The sequence below is a fragment of the Schistocerca americana genome, chromosome 2 (genome assembly GCF_021461395.2).
Source record: "Schistocerca americana isolate TAMUIC-IGC-003095 chromosome 2, iqSchAmer2.1, whole genome shotgun sequence".
Lineage (NCBI taxonomy): Eukaryota > Metazoa > Arthropoda > Insecta > Orthoptera > Acrididae > Schistocerca > Schistocerca americana.
In genome coordinates this window covers 265,075,200-265,094,139 of record NC_060120.1, presented here as the reverse complement: position 1 = coordinate 265,094,139, position 18,940 = coordinate 265,075,200, and the positions used below count along the sequence as shown (strand labels likewise).

Below are 18,940 nucleotides of genomic sequence, written 5' to 3'. Positions count from 1 at the left end.
TTGAAGCTCATTGCGGAACGATTGTATTTCCGCCAACGTACATTTCGTGTAATTACCAAGAAGATAAGATAAATAAGGGCTCACACGGAGACATATAGATAGTAGTTATTCCCTCGCTCTGTCTGCGAATGCGACAGGGAAGGCAGTGACTAATAGTGGTACAGGGTACCCTCCGCCACGCACCATAAAGTTGCTTGCGGTGTATCTATATAGATGTAGATTACTGTTGGTCAAATGGTTCAAATGGCTCTGAGCACTATGGGACTTAACATCTGTGGTCATCAGTCCCCTAGAACTTAGAACTACTTAAACCTAACTAACATAAGGACATCACACACATCCATGCCCGAGGCAGGATTCGAACCTGCGACCGTAGCAGTCGCGCGGTTCCGGACTGAGCTCCTGAACCGCTAGACCACAACGGCTGGCATTACTGTTGCCAACAGCAGATACCGTGACTGAATGGAACAAGTCTGTTTCCAAACAAGACACGCGACATTTGCAGTTTGTGCAGATATTTTCAGTGAAATACAGATAAGTACGAATGCAATAGAGATATTGAATTAAATACTCAAATCAGCCATTCCTAGGACTTAGGCAGGTAGACGCGAGGATAGCTGGAGGAGGAACTTGCTCGACAGTCTGAATCCCACATTTTACTGACATAAACAGGACACGCGACATTTGCAGTTTGTGCAGATATTTTCAGTGAAATACAGATAAGTACGAATGCAATAGAGATATTGAATTAAATACTCAAATCAGCCATTCCTAGGACTTAGGCAGGTAGACGCGAGGATAGCTGGAGGAGGAACTTGCTCGACAGTCTGAATCCAACATTTTACTGACATAAAAAATGATACAGTCAGTTAATACGCACAACAAAGAGCCTATTTTGCTCTGCTACTTCGAACTCCGACCCGTGCACCGCCATCTTTGTTTTCTTAGTTTGTTCTACGTACCTCAGAGCTGCCACTGGCTCTGTTAGTTCGACCTGTGACCTGTGACTCTCTGCTGCACTATTTTTGTTCTCATTGTTCGATCTATGTAGCCCACTTGGTGCTAAAGTCAAAGATGTTTGAACTATGAACCACTGGTTCTCCTTTTTTTGTTGCTAGGTCGATCCCTGACAGCAAAGATATGACAAAGTAGTTCGATCTCTGACTACCTTCTCCTGTTCTCATAGTTCATTCGGTGTATAGAATGAGTTTATAGTGTATGAATTGATGAGTGACTGACGTCTAGCTTTTGAGGCACATACGGGCTTGCATACCCATACTACAGTGCTCTCTTTATCGAGTAAGAAGCTTTTATCGCATTTTACAGGTAATGCCAGTTTACATTGCTTTACATTGGAAACTGTATGCAATTGGCATGAAATTAAGCAAAAAACAGTTGATTTGCAGGTATCGCAAACAGATAACAGCTTTTTTCGTATTTTAACATTTTGCGAGAAAAGAAGGCTGTAGTTGCATCCATTGACACACTAAAATCAATCATTTACACTGGTGTGGGAACATCAACCAGGAAACTTTCCCATTACGCGTTGGTTCCTGGCAAAGTAGCTCGCTGAAACTTGGACCATACTTAGAAAGAACTGTAACAGTTTTCAGCTGAAAGAGATACGCCGCGACACGAACAGAAATTACACTTTTATCAAAGACAGTAATTACGCTGAAGTCAACGTAATTGTTGATGATCCGCAAGATATTAAAAAATGCAGGACATGGTTCTAAATAGGGTGTCTGACTACCAAGTCCGCTGTGGTCAGTGCGGCGGTCTGCCACGCCAAGGGGCCCGGGATCGATTCCCGGCTGGTTCGAAGATTTTCTCCACTCAGGAACTGGGTGTTGTGTTGTCCTCATTATTATTCCATCATCATCAGTGGAAGGCAACGGGAAACCTCCACTGCAACCACTTCCCTAGACGCTCATGCGGTGGACCTCTCTGACGAGCTTGCCCCATGACAAGACCTGCAGTAAGACAGAACACAAAGTTAAGTTGACTACCATGGACAGCAATACACGCTCTGCACAGCGCTCGGTATCACAAGGCTGGTATGGAGCTCTAATGGTAGGGCATTACACTCCCCAGCAGCGTGGCTGACAACTGCTGGGTCGTCGTTGGTGCACGTGAACGTGCTGCAGTATACCTCTCCAACGCACCCCAAGCGTATTAGATGACATTTAATTCGGAGGAACTGGCATTGCAGTCCATTCGCTGAATAAGCTCTCGCTTCAAGAGCTCGCGCACCTGTGCTGTTCAATGGGGTCGCGCATTGTCATCCGTAAAATGAAGTCAGGTCCTACTGCACCGCCGAAACGACGCACAGAGTCACAATAACGTTGCCCAGTGAGTGTACCGTGATCAAAGATTTGGAGGCCAGGTTGCCCATGCAGCATTATACTTCCATCACCAGGACCACCAAAACGAACATGTTTGTCAAGGTTCCTAGGTGCGTTAAGTGTTCCTACCTCTCGCCTTATGACGGTACACCCAGAATCACTCAGACTGAATCTGCTCTCATCCGAGAAGAGCGTGCGGACCTACTCCTCGTTGGACCAGTACCTGTACCCTTGGCACCATCGCAGACAGCGCCGGCCGGAGTGGCCGAGCGGTTAAAGGCGCTACAGTCTGGAACCGCACGACCGATACGGTCGCAGGCTCGAATCCTGCCTCGGGCATGGATGTGTGTGATGTCCTTAGGTTAGTTAGGTTTAAGTAGTTCTAAGTTCTAGGGGACTGATGACCACAGCAGTTAAGTCCCATAGTGCTCAGAGCCAACCAGCAGACAGCGCCGCCGACGTGCGAGTGTCAACAGAATACAGCGTATTCGTCATCGAGCAGAGAGAACACCACGTGCCACTGAAGGGCATGAGATTCCATGCCTGGTAGTCCTGTTAAATGTAGTTGCAGTTGCACCCGTTATTTGTCGCGGGTCCTTTCTTGCTTGTTGCGCAATGTACCAAACATTTGCTGCTATAGTAGATCGTGGTAGACCACCTGTTCTTTGGGTAGCTCAGGCTGTGCTTTGGAACGCTTCTCATGCACGTGAAACAATGCTGTGAGCAATACCAAACTCCTGGGCTCCACTCGTCACAATTCGTTATTCTTCCAATTCCCTTTTGTGTCTTCCCAGTGTGACATCATCCAAATGTTGTTGCTGGGCCTTGTTATAATGCCGAACACCATCAATGTGCCCCGCAAATGCTCGCTGACTGAGCATGCTATCGTTACACGTACGTTAAACTGATTCGTGTTGCGGGGCCAGACCCATTTCGAGCTACTGTCACGCTGACTTCACACTATGTAACGTCCAACTTTCTGTGGACGACAGGCAGATCTCTGACAACATGCTCCCGCACTTCCATTCATTCCCACCATACAGCTAATATGTTATTTTATTTAACTCGTCCTTAAGTTTTTCAGAGCAGTGTATTTTGTTTTGCTACATGTGAAAGTATTTACTAACACAATGTAAAGCGTTTTCTTTACTTAGGAGGTCTACTCTAAAAATTCTGGAACTTTCTCCATAAATTTTTTCTAAGCTTACCTTTCACTTATTGTGCATGGTCTCCTTCGAAATACTCTCCTCCCAATTGATACACCGCTCCCTTTCCACTTCCGGAAGCAGTCTTGGTACGCCTCTTAGCGGATCGCGCGAAGCGCCGTCAGCGAATTTTCTTTTATCTCGTGTGTTGTTGCAAACCTTTGTCTTTTCTACGGGGCTTTCAACTTTGGAAATAAAAAAAAATCCGCCCGGGCCAGGTCTGGATAGTACGGAGGATGAGGCAGCACACTTCGTTTTCTGTGCAATAGTGACCCACCAACAGGGATGAATGTGCTGGTGTGTTATAGCGACGAAAAGCTGTGAATTGTCAGGTTGTTTCCTTCTCAAATTCTCTCGCAGGCTTCACAAAACGTCCCGATAGTACCATCGATTAACATTTTGTCCCTGCAGCACGAATTCATGATGAACTAATCCTTCAAAGTCAAAGAAAACTATCGACATGGCTTTGACATTTGTCCTGACCTGACGAGCTTTGTATGGTCTTGGAGAACCTTTCCCGACCCATTATGAAGACTGAATCTTAGTCTCAACACTATAACCGTAAACCCACGTCTCATCACCAGTTATGATTCTCTTAAGCAACATCTCGGTCTCATTTGCACGATCCAATAGCCCTTCGCAGATTCCGCAGCGAAGGACTGTCTCGTTTTCACTCATGAGCCATGAGAAGAACTTGGCCGCAACGCGATGCATTCCAAGATACCGTGTCAGGATTTCATGACATGATCCAACTGAAATGTTACGTTCTTCTGCAATCTCTCGGACAGTTAGTCTTCGATTGGCACGCACAATTTCGTTAACGTTCCTGACATGAGCGTCGTCGGCAGACGTCGAAGGGCGTCCTGAACGAGGGTCATTTTTAACTTCAGTCCGTCCATTTTTAAACCGTGTGAACCATTCGTAACACCGAATCGGCTTAATCACTCATCACCGTAGGCTTCCTACACCATTTTGTGCGTCTCTGTAAAGGTTTTCTTGAGTTTCACGTAAAATTTAATGCAGAAGCATTGCTCTTCTATCTTTGCCATCTCTAAATTCGCGAACTGCGCGACACAGCGTTTTACTCAATACAGCACTGAACAGTAACTAACAGACATACAACAATGAAACTTCCGGCAGTTACACATTAAACACAGGCGTGGGCAGAGATGCCAACCGCATTTCGCTCCAGCACACCATTGGCGCGAAATTACGAATGTTCCGGAGTTTTTTTAACATACCTCGTACTGTGTACCACAGTACGACAGTTATTGCCAATTACGTTCAATGGAAGGAGGCTACAGTGAGTGAAGTTTCGCCCCCTGACGCGTTTAGAAGCTTTTCCGTAATGCTTCACCTTATCAAGCACCATATTAAGAAGGAAGATGATAGTGCATCGTGTTCTACTTAAGAAATATATAGTTGTCATTATTGACTGGCTAATATAGCTTTTTATAATTTTCGATTGTAGGCCTACTTGATATTACGTTCCACTGGTGGTACAATAAAAGAACTATCATCACTTAACATTTTTTGAAATTTTCAATTCTGGCTCACCTCACCAAGCACCTTTTTAGGGGGCAAGAAGATAATGCATCCTGCTTGCTGTACTTTACAAATGTTTCGACGTTGTTTTACGTCTGAATAGGCGCGGATCGTGATTGGCATACTGGGGAAGTTTGCAACATATACCGATCAGAACTATGGAACCAGGGCTGTGCAAGAAGTTTACAGAGTGTATCTCCTTTAATTTTCGTAATCAGTTATTAAATAATACTAAAATATAACTTTAAGATTAGATATATGGCATGTTTAGCCGCCAATATCACATTTCCTGACACTTTAGCACAACAAATCATACAAAAAGTGGCGCTTTTTGGGGAGGTCTTTAATGCGATGTATCACCTGAATTGCATATTTTTGTAACACGCAAGTATAACTACGAAAAGCACCAAACAAAACATGTTGTCTTCGTAAACACTTTGATCAACATAGCGGCTGCTCGTTTCGCTTCTGTCAACCAGTCATATAACAGGATCTGTGACGGCACGAATACGTCACTGTTTTGGAGACACGGACTCTTTCCCATACACTGGCGGAATTTGCGTGAAGAACTGCAAGTTCTCCACTTTACCAAACGAATGGTCGTCAAATGTAGTTATTCAATCAGCTTTAAACTCTTCAAGTGGTTCTGCTGTCTCTAGATGCATAATGTTCAAATCACGTGCTTTTAGATAAAATATAACCACTGTTTCTAAGTAGATCCAAATGGGAACGGAGGTTTATAAACAGATCTTTTCGTATATATTCTAATGTAGTAAACGTCCTAGCATCCATCATTATCTGCGAGTACAACACCATGTGGCGACTTTCCGTTGGCATTTACAGTAAATACTGATGTATTCTCTACATTTTTCTACATATTGTGTACAAAGAAATTTGTGAGCCTTGCTTGCACATCTACAATAGCATGTTCTTTTTCCAATTGGAGTTTCTTTTGTGTGTGTATAACATGTCAACTGAAAGGGGTAATATCCTTTATAGGGAATTTCTTAAGCCTGTTCGATACATTGCTTCCTTTTCTTAAGACCTGCAGAATAACATTATTTGCGTAAACAGTCTAAATTCAGCACTATCTATATCTGACAGTATTGTGGAGAACAGTGTTCTGGACTAAGAAAAATGTTTTTTTCAGGTTTTACATAACACTTACGTATAATACTTTTGTTGCCCCAGTTGTAGTCTGTGTTAAAAATTTCCACTTAGTTTACAGGTAAATAACTAAAACTTGGTGGCAGACTTAACATTGTTTATAATCTTTTCTCAGTCTTGATTGTCTGCAACGTTTGCTTGTACACCAGTCAGTTTCTATGTACTCTTATTGCCCCAGTAGAAAAAAAGGTAAAACTCTATTAAACGCAACACAACAACTGTCTTGTACGTTGTTCGCTAGATTACACCACACACAAGTGAATGGCGCAAAGTACAGAGGAGCACGTTGTGATACTATTTGTTGGTGTTTAATGCGCTTAGACAGACTTACACAGGATTAAACGCACCTTCCACTCCGTGGTTTAAAATTGTACGTTCCAAGGAAGACGTAAAACGTCTTGTAGACGCAGATTATTGCACTTTATGAAGTCAATACGATAGTTACTGATATCTTTGTTCACTCTTGTGCTTCTGATCTGATATACAAATTTGTTGAATATTTTTGTTCCACAGCTGGAACTAATCCATGATAAACTGTTTGTTCTAACTGTCTCATCCTTGTTCACAATCACACTGCTGTTCCCTGATAGTCTTCTCGCACACAGAAGCCATGGTTTGATATTAGGTAATCACACATCACCACTTGATTAAAAATCTCAGCAAAATCTGTGAATTGTAGATTGAAACTAAATAAATTTCAGAAACATGGGAAATTAAGGACACGGAACATGGATAAATTGAAAAAACCAGAATCTGCTGAGAGTAGCAGAGGGAGCATTAAGCAATGAATACAATAGAAGTGAATTGCTAGTTTTGACAGATGAAAAAGTGAAGGCAGCAGAACACCAACCGGATAAAACAACAAGGCCTGTTAGAAATTCCTGGAAGACACAAGAAATATTGAAATTATTGGACTAAAGGAGAAACTATAAAAATACTGAACGTCAAAGAGAATACAAAAGTGTCGTAACCCAACTTGGGCCACAACATACTTCTGAAATCTATTCACAACTGTGAAATCTTTCTGACTTTAGCTGCATTAGGTATGAAGACGTTAGTGGGACTTGAAAATTTGTGATGTACCATGATAAGAACCCAGATTTTCTGCTTACCCGTGAGTGGTCACCCTATCCACTTTAGCTATCTGAGCATGCTTCCAGGACTGACCTAAACATTCCATATATCATATGGTATACGATCACGGCGGTCGCAGCTATTTGAGGCAGACAAACGTATTCAACGTTTGTTACATATTTTTAACAATGTCTGTAGAAACAGACATTGGTGACGATCGTACAGCTGTACTAAATTTATGAAATTTATTGACAATTGCGGAATCTCTGCGCTGGGTACGAAGATATTACCTGTTGGTGACACATGTTGTCTGTCTCCTCAGACACTGTTAAAAATAATTATCACAAACCTCGACGAGCAAAATTACGATCTTAATACTAACAATGAATACGTTTGTGTCCCTGAAACCCTCCGGTGGGAACGCATATAAAGTTGGGAGCGATAGGGTTATAAACAGTATGACATATGGAAGTCTGGGTTGCTCTTCGAAGTGTGCTCAGATAGCCAAATTTGTTAAGGCACCCACATGCGAAAGGTGGGAAATCCAGGTTCGGGTCCCAGTCGGGCACACACTTTCTTGTGTCACCAACAGGCAATATCTTCATACCTAACGCAGCTAATGTCAGAAAGATTCTGCAACTGTAAACAAAATTTTATAAATTTAGTGCATCTGCAAGATCGTCACCAATGTATGTTTCTTCAAACACCATTAAAGATGTGTACAAAATACTTAGTTTAAACTTCATTTGGATTGGAGATGCGTTGGAATTTAAGGTTATCCATCTGAAGCACGTGAGCAGCTACATGCAAGGGGTGAGATAACAACTGTAGTTGGAGACACCACAAAATGACTCGGACGTCAGGCAAAGGAGGCAGCCATAGTGTTATTAAGGGAATAAGGCACTGGATTAGTTTATGTTCTGCTTTTAATTCTTCTTCATGTGTTTACATGAACATGCTGAAGAGCAGAGACACTGGGTTATTACTTGAGTCCTAAGACCTACTTAAAGAACGTGAAAAACACAGATGGGGCTTGGAACCCTACATTATTGTTAGATTATTCAATCGATCACCAGAACAAACGGCCACACTGGCCGAACACTGTATTAGGAATAAGGTACACACAGTAAAGTCTAACAATGACAGTGCACAAAGCGTATCATTAAGGAGAGCCAATGTCTACTGCTCTAATCAAACCCTAAGCCAGTTTCTATTGCTCTAATCAAACCCTTAGGTACAAATGCACATCACATTAGAAGTGATAACCAGATAAGGGAACATGCAGGCAAATGCACAAAGGAAACCACTAGGCACAGTTTGGAGGTACATAAAGGCATCTTTTTACAAGTCCTATTTTGCGTACAAGCGTAATTGTGTACAATTCTCAGTCACATACTTTCTGCTATCAGCTATTGATCATCCAAGGAGCTGAAGGGGTCGAACTTTACTGTTAGCAGGAATTTTGTCCTGTTTGATGTTTGGTGGCTTCTATGTACTGCATTTCACATGTTTGCTTACAGATAGTGCATGACTGCATCTCCTATTGAGTCTAATTCGCAACCAGAGAGTATGGAATCAGTAGTTTCTTAATGTGTCTTACCCCATATTGAGCCAGCAAATGCGATTGGCACTGTATATCTCCATTTTATATACCAAGTTCTTTCTTAGATGATATTTCTTTTTTTTTCTGACACAGCCCTTGATGATTTGGTCACTACATCACACACCCCGAGAGAAGATTTGTCCTCAGATCTTAGGAACTAATTTTATAACTCTTTCTGATGCAAGTTACATCGATGTGTACCTATACATACATAAATACATAGGTTTTTCAGTATAAATATACATAACAGATTTTTCGTTAGTATAATTAATATATCCCTAAAGCACAAATATATATACAATATGTAATCACGTCTTTTTCATCCTGCATCTGCAAACCTGTGCATACAGTGATGAATCACTGTGGTTAGCGTGAATTTCACTTGAGGGGGGGGGGGGGGGGGGTGCATTGCTTCTGAAATCTACCCATGGGCCGCATTACAGCTCACATGCAAATGGTCATAACATTTCTCTTCTTTCAGCTTGGTACACTGGATGCTGCATTTAATATAACTAATAATAATTTCTCTGGTTGCAAGGGAGGTGGTGGTTACTAACACATAGATGGAAATGCGTGTTCTATAACTGGATCGGTAGCTCTAGTTCGAACGTTTGCTGATGCTGGCAGTGTTAGGCTAATAGAGGCTAATGACCTATGTCTGAGGACCGATCACAATGTCTCCTCACCTATACCCTTAGTATTCTAATATGTCAAATCGGCTTTAATCGTTTATAAGATAGAATTTAGTATGTTCTTTCACTACTATTTCGGAACTTTTCAACCTGATTTTATCACAGCCGAAAGATATCCTTGAATCCCCAACTATTTTATATTCCGGGCAACCGCAGCTGTTGAAAGGCATGATGTTAGCGATCTATTTGCATGCACTGCTATGAACTTCTTATTCGTTAACTGGGACACTACATTTGGTCCTCGAGTCCTCACAACAGCGAAAGGCAGTGTCCTTGGGCTTGTTAAGTTCTTTGATGTTCTACTCTCATACTTCCGTCATGTAATAACACTTCGTCTCCTGTCTTAAATTCTTTGGAGATTTTCGTGCGATAATAAGATCCCTTATTCTTTTCCTTACATTCCTTAATAAAACTCCATGGCAATTGATACATTTGGTACATCCTGTCCTGTAGTTACGTTATGTAATCATCATAGTTGTATTGTACTTTGGCCGGATCCCATTGTAGTATCCCATGAATATCGCATACTCTTCAGAAAAATAGCTCGAATGGGGTGAAACCAGTCCATGAATGTGGTATAAAAGTGGCAAAATGCAACCATTCATTCCATTTTCCTGCTTAATTCCCACATAATGATACAGATTTTCCGCTAAAATTTATGAGGTCTTTCGAGTGCTGTGTTGGTTGGGTAATGGTAAACACAAGATTCAATCCTATCAGTCTTCAGTAAATGAAAAACTCTCTTTAGTGTGTCGCTTCGGAATTTCGTTATCTGATCGCTCAATAATACCGGCAGTATTCCTGGCCGGCCGAGGTGGCCGAACAGTTCTAGGCGCTACAGTCTCGAATCCTGCCTCGGGCATGGATGTGTGTGATGTCCTTAGGTTAGTTAGGTTTAAGTAGTTCTAAGTTCTAGGGGACTGATGACCTGAGAAGTTAAGTCCCATAGTGCTCAGAGCCATTTGAACAGTATTCCTGCAATTGCAAATTATTTACTGTACTAAGTCTCACATTATTTTGCCGGCATCCTGTTTTGATAAAAGCTCTGCAACTATATTTCCCATGTGATTCAACCTATAAATTAAGCAAACAGTAAATGAAAACAAGAAGAAAATTTGTAACGGAATGAAAGTTCAGGGTGGAGAAATAACAACCATTTAGTCTGCCAATGAAACTGTAATTCTGTAAGAGACAGCAAAGGACTTAGAAAAGCAGTTGAACAGCATGGATAGTATCTTGAAGAGAGATTATAAGGTGAACATCACCAAAAGTAAAACAAAGGTAGTGGAATTAATTCAGTCGCTGCTGAGGAAATTAGATTAGGAAATGAGACATTAAAAGTATTAGATGACTTTGTGTATTTGCATCAAACCAGTCTTTGGACTGAAGACCACAGCAGCAGCACCAAAAACAACAACAAAAACAAAATCATTCGGAATCCTTATTTTACTTTGTTGATGTTAATCTTACAGCATATTTTCAAGGACTATCCATTCTGTTCATCTGGTCTTCCTCGTCCATTGCCATTTGTCACACAATTGCCATGCCACTGGAAAACTTTCAAATTTTTATTTCGTTCCTCTGAACTTCTGTCTCCATTTCGAAGTTTCCTTTAATACTTACTTAATGCACAAACTGTATAACACGAAGTGATACACTGCAACCCTGTCTCACTGCCTGCTCAACTGCTGCCTATCTTTCATGTCCTTCTGCTCCTACAACTGCAGCTCAGTCGCTGTACAAGTTGGAGAGATACTGTATGTGTTGTACTGTATCCCTCATAATTTAAGAATTTCAAAGAGTGTGTTATAGTCAACAATCGTCGAAAGCTTTTTCTAAATCTACAAATTCTATAAATGCAGGTTTGCCTTTTTCAGTTAGTCTTGTAAGATAAATGGAGGGTCATTATTGTTTTGGATGTCTCTACACTTCTTCCGAACTCAAACAATTCTCCCAGGCTTCTGTCTCGGGTTCTTCGACTGACGTTCGTTTGATGATTTTTCTGTTGTTCCGCCAGCGCGAGTGCTTGGTATTGCGAAAGTTGGTTTGTTTAGGGAAGGAGACCAGACAGCGAGGTCATCGGTCTCATCGGATTAGGGAAGGATGGGGAAGGAAGTCGGCCGTGCCCATTCAAAGAAACCATCCCGGCATTTGCCTGGAGCGATTTAGGGAAATCACGGAAAACCTAAATCAGGATGGCCGGACGCGGTATTGAACCGTCGTCCTCCCGAATGCGAATCCAGTGTCTAACCACTGCGCCACCTCGCTCGGTGGGTATTGCAAAAGCTTCAGCCTCCGTTGCTGGTGATAGACTGGAATCGAGCTCGTGGCCGCAGATTATATGTACCCGGCCCGCCGACGTCCAAGGGATTTTTCCATGTCATTTCCGGTGCAGTTCTACTCTTGCTACCTGTAGTGGTCGTTCGCTGCAGCACGGGAATGCAGGATCCGTTTATCATGAAGTTTCCTTCTTTCTTGTTGAAGCTTTTCTAATGTTGGTTTCTCTGAACAAGTGGGTATGATAGCTCTTCTCTAAGACCAGAACTACCGTGTCGGCGAATTTCACTACGTAGTCGGCCTCACACAGCGCTTTCTCTGCTGTGGCCGATTTCTCCACCTGCCTCAGCCTGCAATGTTGCTTATATTCTGTGATCCTGGTGTTGATTGATCGTCCAGTCATTCTAACATAAACTTTTCCCCATGTCCATGGTGCGACATTGCAAGTGAGTCCCTTTGTCAACAAGTGGCCACGAGAGCCTTAACATCTTCGTAATTCTTCCAGCGTCGGTTTCCAGCACTCTTTCTGTTTTTCATAGATAAATCGTGTCAATATTTTGCAAACGTGACTTACGGAATGGGATTCTCATATTTACTTTTTGTTTTATTTATTTAGTTATTTAACCAGATCTGATCAGAGTCATCTGGCCCTGTCTCACATCAGACCTGAGCTGCACACATATAGTACCATTTTTACACCATATTTGCCTAAGAAATAACATTTTTAATATGACAAATAATATTAAAATGCTTCTAAATGTCTGAAGTGGCAATGTGACTAAATTATACCTACTATGAATTAATAAAGTTAATACTGGAAGTTCTTGTACTACTGTAGCTGCTACCACTAATAGTACTAGAAATATAACAACAATAATAATAATAATGACAATAAGAATAACAGTGGTAGTGGCAGATATAAAAAGAATTTACAGGTGTACAAAATACACGTTTTCTGATAAAGCGAGTTCTGAGAAAAGGAAACTTAAGGAGACTGTATCTGCTAAGAATACCATAGGTGAAGTAAAAATTATGAAATCAGTTTCTACCATAGATTTTCGTTCAGTGAGTTACAGATTCGTTGGCTGGGGTAGCCTAATTTATAGGGATAACATTTATCAGAATATGGAAGTATGGTACTAAATATGAGTTACATCATTGCTAATCCTTGAAAACTCTGCAGAGACAATTAATGAACATTAGTTTGACAACTGTTTCATAACACATACATTCATTAATACCCTTGATTGTTATGAGCACTATCAAAACATTGTGACTGAAGACAATCTCTCAAAAGCTCCAATGGCTTGATCCTAATATTGACAGAATTACATATTTGAGTACACATCTATGTTCGTTCTCTTCAGGGTATATATTACAAATTTTAGTAGTCTTGATCGCAATGTGATGTAATTACAACTACATAATAACCTATATAGTTCGACTATCCTCCACACTATAATGGGTGCCGAAGCATTTTGTTAACTACAACATTGCTCCAAGCATAACTTGTCAATATTAAAAGATTAGACAAAACATGACTATTAAGATATCTCTTACTGGTTTTATATGCTAACAGTCATGCTTTGACCAGTCTTTTAATAATGGCATATGGAGACAACAAATCAATTATAGAATTCTGTTATGAGCACTTCTTCCTACTCTACTGAAGCGCATCCTCAGAGATATTTTTAAATTAATCATGTCATTGTTGTGGTCTTCAGTCTGAAGAGTATGTTGATGAAGCTTTGTACATAATTCATATTGCTTCCCAGTAGTTTTATAATAGTGTTCAACTCATTTTTTTCAGATTACACTTAAATATTGTTTTCTACATTTGACATAAGCCCTGTTTAGGTCAATGCATTTGACACCAGCAAATCGCATAATATGATTCTACAAGGTTTGCAATACATTCGTGAATACGTCACTAGATTCAAAATATTTTCCATAGTATATATCCCTGAATGACGGGAAAGGTAGAAATTAAACGGTTCCCATTCTGGTGAACAGCGTAAATGTTCCATTTTATTTTTCATTTTATTTATCACGCAATTCATACTTCAGATTCCTCAGCTGTCTCAGTACCAAAGCAGCTGTTATTATCCCAATGAAAGATGAAGGGCAATTCTCAAGTATTTCTTCTACCAGTTGGCAGACAACATTTGTGTAGAATTTACCATTTTTCCTTTAGGAATATCTTTTGCATCCCAGAAAACATTGATTCTAACATATCCAGCAACAGACCTCGACTTTTTGGCACACATAAACCAACTGATTGCTGTTTCTCATATATTGTACTGTGGTGGACACCTGCCTTAGCAATAGTAACAAAGCTTCCGCAAAATCAGTTGGGTTTTTGTAAGCGATCATAACATTGCTAATGGACTTGTTATTGCACTTGTTCTGCATTGAGCAGATGTGGCACCTTTCGTCAACATATTCCTCATAAATAAGTATTTATATTGAATGTATCACGTCCTGCCTTGTGATACAATTATGATGGCAGTGATTTAATGTATCTTTAATTTATGAGCATCTGATTCGAACTGTGCGCTTCCTCAGTATTTTCACTGGTGATTCAGATATAGGAATGCCTTCAGCTATGAATATGGTCACATTGGAATCCCATTTGTAACATTGGAACATGTGGAAGAGCCTTTAAACATCTTTAGACGAACATCCATTACAAATTATACCAATTAACAAAGAATATTATAATTCTACAGTATTCCTGATTTTCCAGTTGAAGGATACATACACAAAATGTGTACTTTATAAAAACCACAGAGGTAAAGCTATTTCACAAACCAGGCTGACATGTAACTAAAAAATTGCTCAAAATGTGCCAACATACAAAAACAAAATTTAATTTATAACAATGCAATACTTGTATGAGGATGAGGACTTACCATTTTGCCTTCGTTTTCTGATATTTGATAAGATGTTTTATGTTGACCTATACAAAATGAACACAAAACTTCGGATTTTGTTCAGAGATGTTTCCAGAGTAATAGTGAAATTATGACTAGTTCAGTTTGTTTGCCTCGTTAGCTTTATTTCTGTGAAAAATACCTTCATGATAGTGAAAAAAGTCTGTAATTCACAGCCACTAAAATGTGCAACACAACACACAGGGTATTGCAGTAACCCTGAGACGAAAGATGTACATTTTTATCACACCGTCTTTCTGCTGCTCTTCCACTGCATCCAGTGAACCTGGACATGAGGTCTATATTGACTAACTCTTCTCCGTTAAACCTATCCATACAGCTTGCTGTTTCTCACTGTTAACGTACAACTAACAACCTATTATGGACAAACTGTATCATAAAAACATTAATGCTTACAATTTATAAAGGCTTATCTTTTGTCACATTGTAATATAAATTACATCTTCAACATATAAATGTGTAACATAAAAGAATGTAGTGCTTAGCACAGTTTACATGTTGACGATTTAATTTATATTCTTATGTGACAAAAGGTACCTGTGTACAAATGCAAAGTATTTGTATTTTTACGATAAGGTTTATTCATAATGGGCTACGTAACTGTGTATCTCATCTTTCATTTTCATTGACAAATTCATGGTTTTGTTATCAGATGTCAATGATTTTAGATTAGCCTAATATGGTGCGGTAAATGATTTTAAGTGAGAATGTGACATTTTATTAGTGTATATTGCCATTAACATTTACATCATTTAGCAGACAGTAACTCATGTATTATTTCAATCTCTGTGTGTGTTAACATGGAATGTCCTAACTGACTGACTCATCATCACCCATCCCAAACTGCTAAGCTTAGAAACTTGAAATTTTGAGAATGGTTTGATCTTGTACTGTAGGCGCCATTGAAGAAATGCACTTTCTAAATACCTTCTCTAAGGGTAAAATAGGGTTGAAAGGTGTTTTCAAGATACGTTGCTATTAAGGCAGTTTTGAAGCTTGAACTACGAAAACTGATATTTGGTTTCTCAGTGAGAAATAAAGAAATATGTCTTTCAGCATTTTTGGAAATTTAACTCCTCTGGGGGTGAAATGGTGAGTGAAAGTTTTTTTAAAATAAGTCATTATTAAATAACTAATAAAGCAATTCTAAAACTGTGTGTATTTAACTTCTCAGTTAAAAGTAAAAAAATACATGATTAGTGTTTTTGTAACTTCAACCCCTAAAGGAGGAAATACTTCATTACAAAGCATTTTGAAATCTCTGAAAATCTCTGAAAATTTGTATTTGGTTTCTTGGTTACAAATAAAAAATACATGTTTCAGTGTTCTTTTGGGAATTCAACACATAAGCGGATGAAATAAGGAATGAAAATTGTTACAAAAATATTTCATTACATAAAAACATATTTGAAGCTAAATTTATGAAAACTGGTATTTGACTTCAAAAGAGATATGTGTTAGGGTATGAAAGTTTCTATGTTAACATCACCACAACAACTCAAAAGGTATGAATAACGAAGACCACTGACTCTTGCTATCAGAATCGCTTTTGGTAAGAAGTACAGTCAGGAAAGACTGTTCTTCTATGGTCATAATTAGTGTGAATGGCTTTTGTGAATGACATAAAAATCGGTTGAAGAAAAACCAAAAAATTCTATGCAGTCAATAGAGTCTACACAAGCAAAGAATCAGACACTTTGCTAGTTTGGTATACATGAACGTGATGATGGTCAGTCAACCAAAACTGGTAGTTTAAACAAAAATTTTAACATTAGCTCAAGGCAGTAATCACATCATTTTTCAAATATCTGCGAGCCATAGGGCATCTCCGTCTGAAAATAATGCACCAAACAAGTTTATTTCCAATTAAACACACACAGTATAATGCCTACTTTTACACTGCTATCCAGATCTTTTCTTTGCTCGTGTGTATGGGGCTTATACCAAAATGGTATAACAGGGAATATTTAATGTATAAAAGGAAGTCTGTATAAATGGTCACATTTTTGTATAATTCGTGGCTATTGTCACTGTGACGCTGAAATCCTGAACAGACAGAAGCTTGAAGAAAGATGGCAACCATCCCTAATTGCAGGTTTCAAGAGCAAGTATTAAGGCAGGAATTTAGCGATACATTACAGCCCCACATGGATGCAAAGATACGATTATGCTAATTATAAGACGCACAACGGAATTTGTATACTCATTCTTTCTGCACTGCACACAGAAATAGAGCAGGAAGAAACTCTAATACAGTGTACATTGGAAAGGACCCCGTCATGTATGATATAGTCAAATAGAAAACCTTAATAAACCTAGATGGAATGATTCATTAAATAACTGATAACACCAAGGCAGTATTAAGATGCACTTAAATAAAATAAAGGTCTAACATCCCAGAAATCTGTCCATAGAATGCATGAAAAACGATTAAAGTAATACTATAAAGATTTTACAGTAGCTTGTGATTCAGCCACAAAATATTTATTTCTGTTGCCATTGTAACAGTACTAGAATCAAACTTTAGTCTTTTCCTTATTCATATGTTGCACAAATGATTACCTAGTAACCAATTCAATACAGTTCTTTTGCACTAGCATAATTAAGTGCTCATCATATTTTTTATGTACCTTTGTGTTTAAGTCACTACTTCAAAAATGTTGCAGGTGAACAATGCACTTTTGGAGATCACAGACTGAACATCGGTGATGAGCTTCGAGCAGACAGCAATCCTTGTGTCAAATGCAAATGTGATATACCACCATTCATAACCTGCACACAGCTGGAGGATTCAGAATGTGCGACACAAACTGAATGAAAATAATTACCCAAAATTATTTATTGCATATGTAATTAATATGTAATTAATGACATGTAATTAATAAATTTATTTGGACAGTATATTTTTTTGAAATAAAGTCAAGATTATTCTGACCTTTATATGCTCGATGTGTCTCTCAAAAGTTTTTCTTTTGTATCAAGTTTCCCTTAACTTAAAGTTTGAAATCTTAAAAATCTTACTTGCATAGGATATGAAACAAACCAAAAAATTACGTAGAAGTCTAATAACATGTATTATTATTAAATGAGAAATTTTTAAAGTAACATTAACTATAAATTCAAACCCAGAAATTGAGTACTTACAACAAATGAGAATTTGGAAACAGATCAGCTTTCAGTTAAATATATAAATTAGTGTTGGATGAGCTTTTAAGTATGTTAAGAATGTTAACTTAAAAAGTACACACTCAGCAGTCAACATCTTCACAGTGGAATGTTAGCATGGCACCTATTAATAAAGCAGTACTTTGGTTTGTTATTATGAGATGATACTAAGTAAGCAAATAACTGCCACAGAGGAAAAGTCTGGGCAGACTATAAGCAAATAACTACTGAAAGACATGTGAAATATATATTTCCTACTTCGCTTATGATTTAACACAGTTACAATATCAATACACACTAAATCAGAAATACGATTTTCATGTGTAAGCTGATTTTGTGTACTCAATATACAAATATTAGGTGGATTTACAAAAAGGTGAACCAAATTTCTTCATCAGTGTCTGGATCTCAGAAAATGGATACTAATTAATTCTATCACACTCTTTCATCCATTTTACTTGTAGCATTCATGAGTTGGAAATGAGTATACAACTCAGTTAAGTGTGGACAGCAGAAGTCCTGTAAGACTTCAATTCAGAATAATACAGCCGTTACAAAACAAATTATACATCATAAAGCTACATTTATCAAAAAGAGTGCACTTAAGTTCTCTATTTTTCCGAATTGGTAATTTTGTGTAGTTCTTATAGCTTATTGGTTCATACAAGAACTAACTTCCTAGAAACAAAAAATTTAACATTTTTAGTTTGGTCTTGACAGATTCGTGTAAAATAATATTAAACAGTTGTACATTGTATTATGTAAATTCTCACTATTAAATTTACATTTCAATCTTTCATTTTCATATTTCCTGTCTACATTATACTTCATATTGTTTTAGGTACTTCTGATGTCCATTCTTTTTCGAGTTCACAAAACTGTAAATAAAATTATTGCACATAAACTGGGAGAG

General features: G+C 38.8%; 1 protein-coding gene across 1 annotated transcript in view; it reads left to right on the top strand.

The window, feature by feature from the left end:
* Window positions 1–17,802, top strand: part of LOC124595088 (kielin/chordin-like protein) — a 121,738-nt gene extending 103,936 nt beyond the window's left edge. The window contains exon 8 of the mRNA XM_047133678.1: window positions 17,529–17,802. Within this exon, the coding sequence (XP_046989634.1) occupies window positions 17,529–17,680 (152 nt within the window). The 3' untranslated portion in view covers window positions 17,681–17,802. The remainder of the gene's footprint in view (window positions 1–17,528) is intronic.
* Window positions 17,803–18,940: the final 1,138 nt, after the last annotated feature.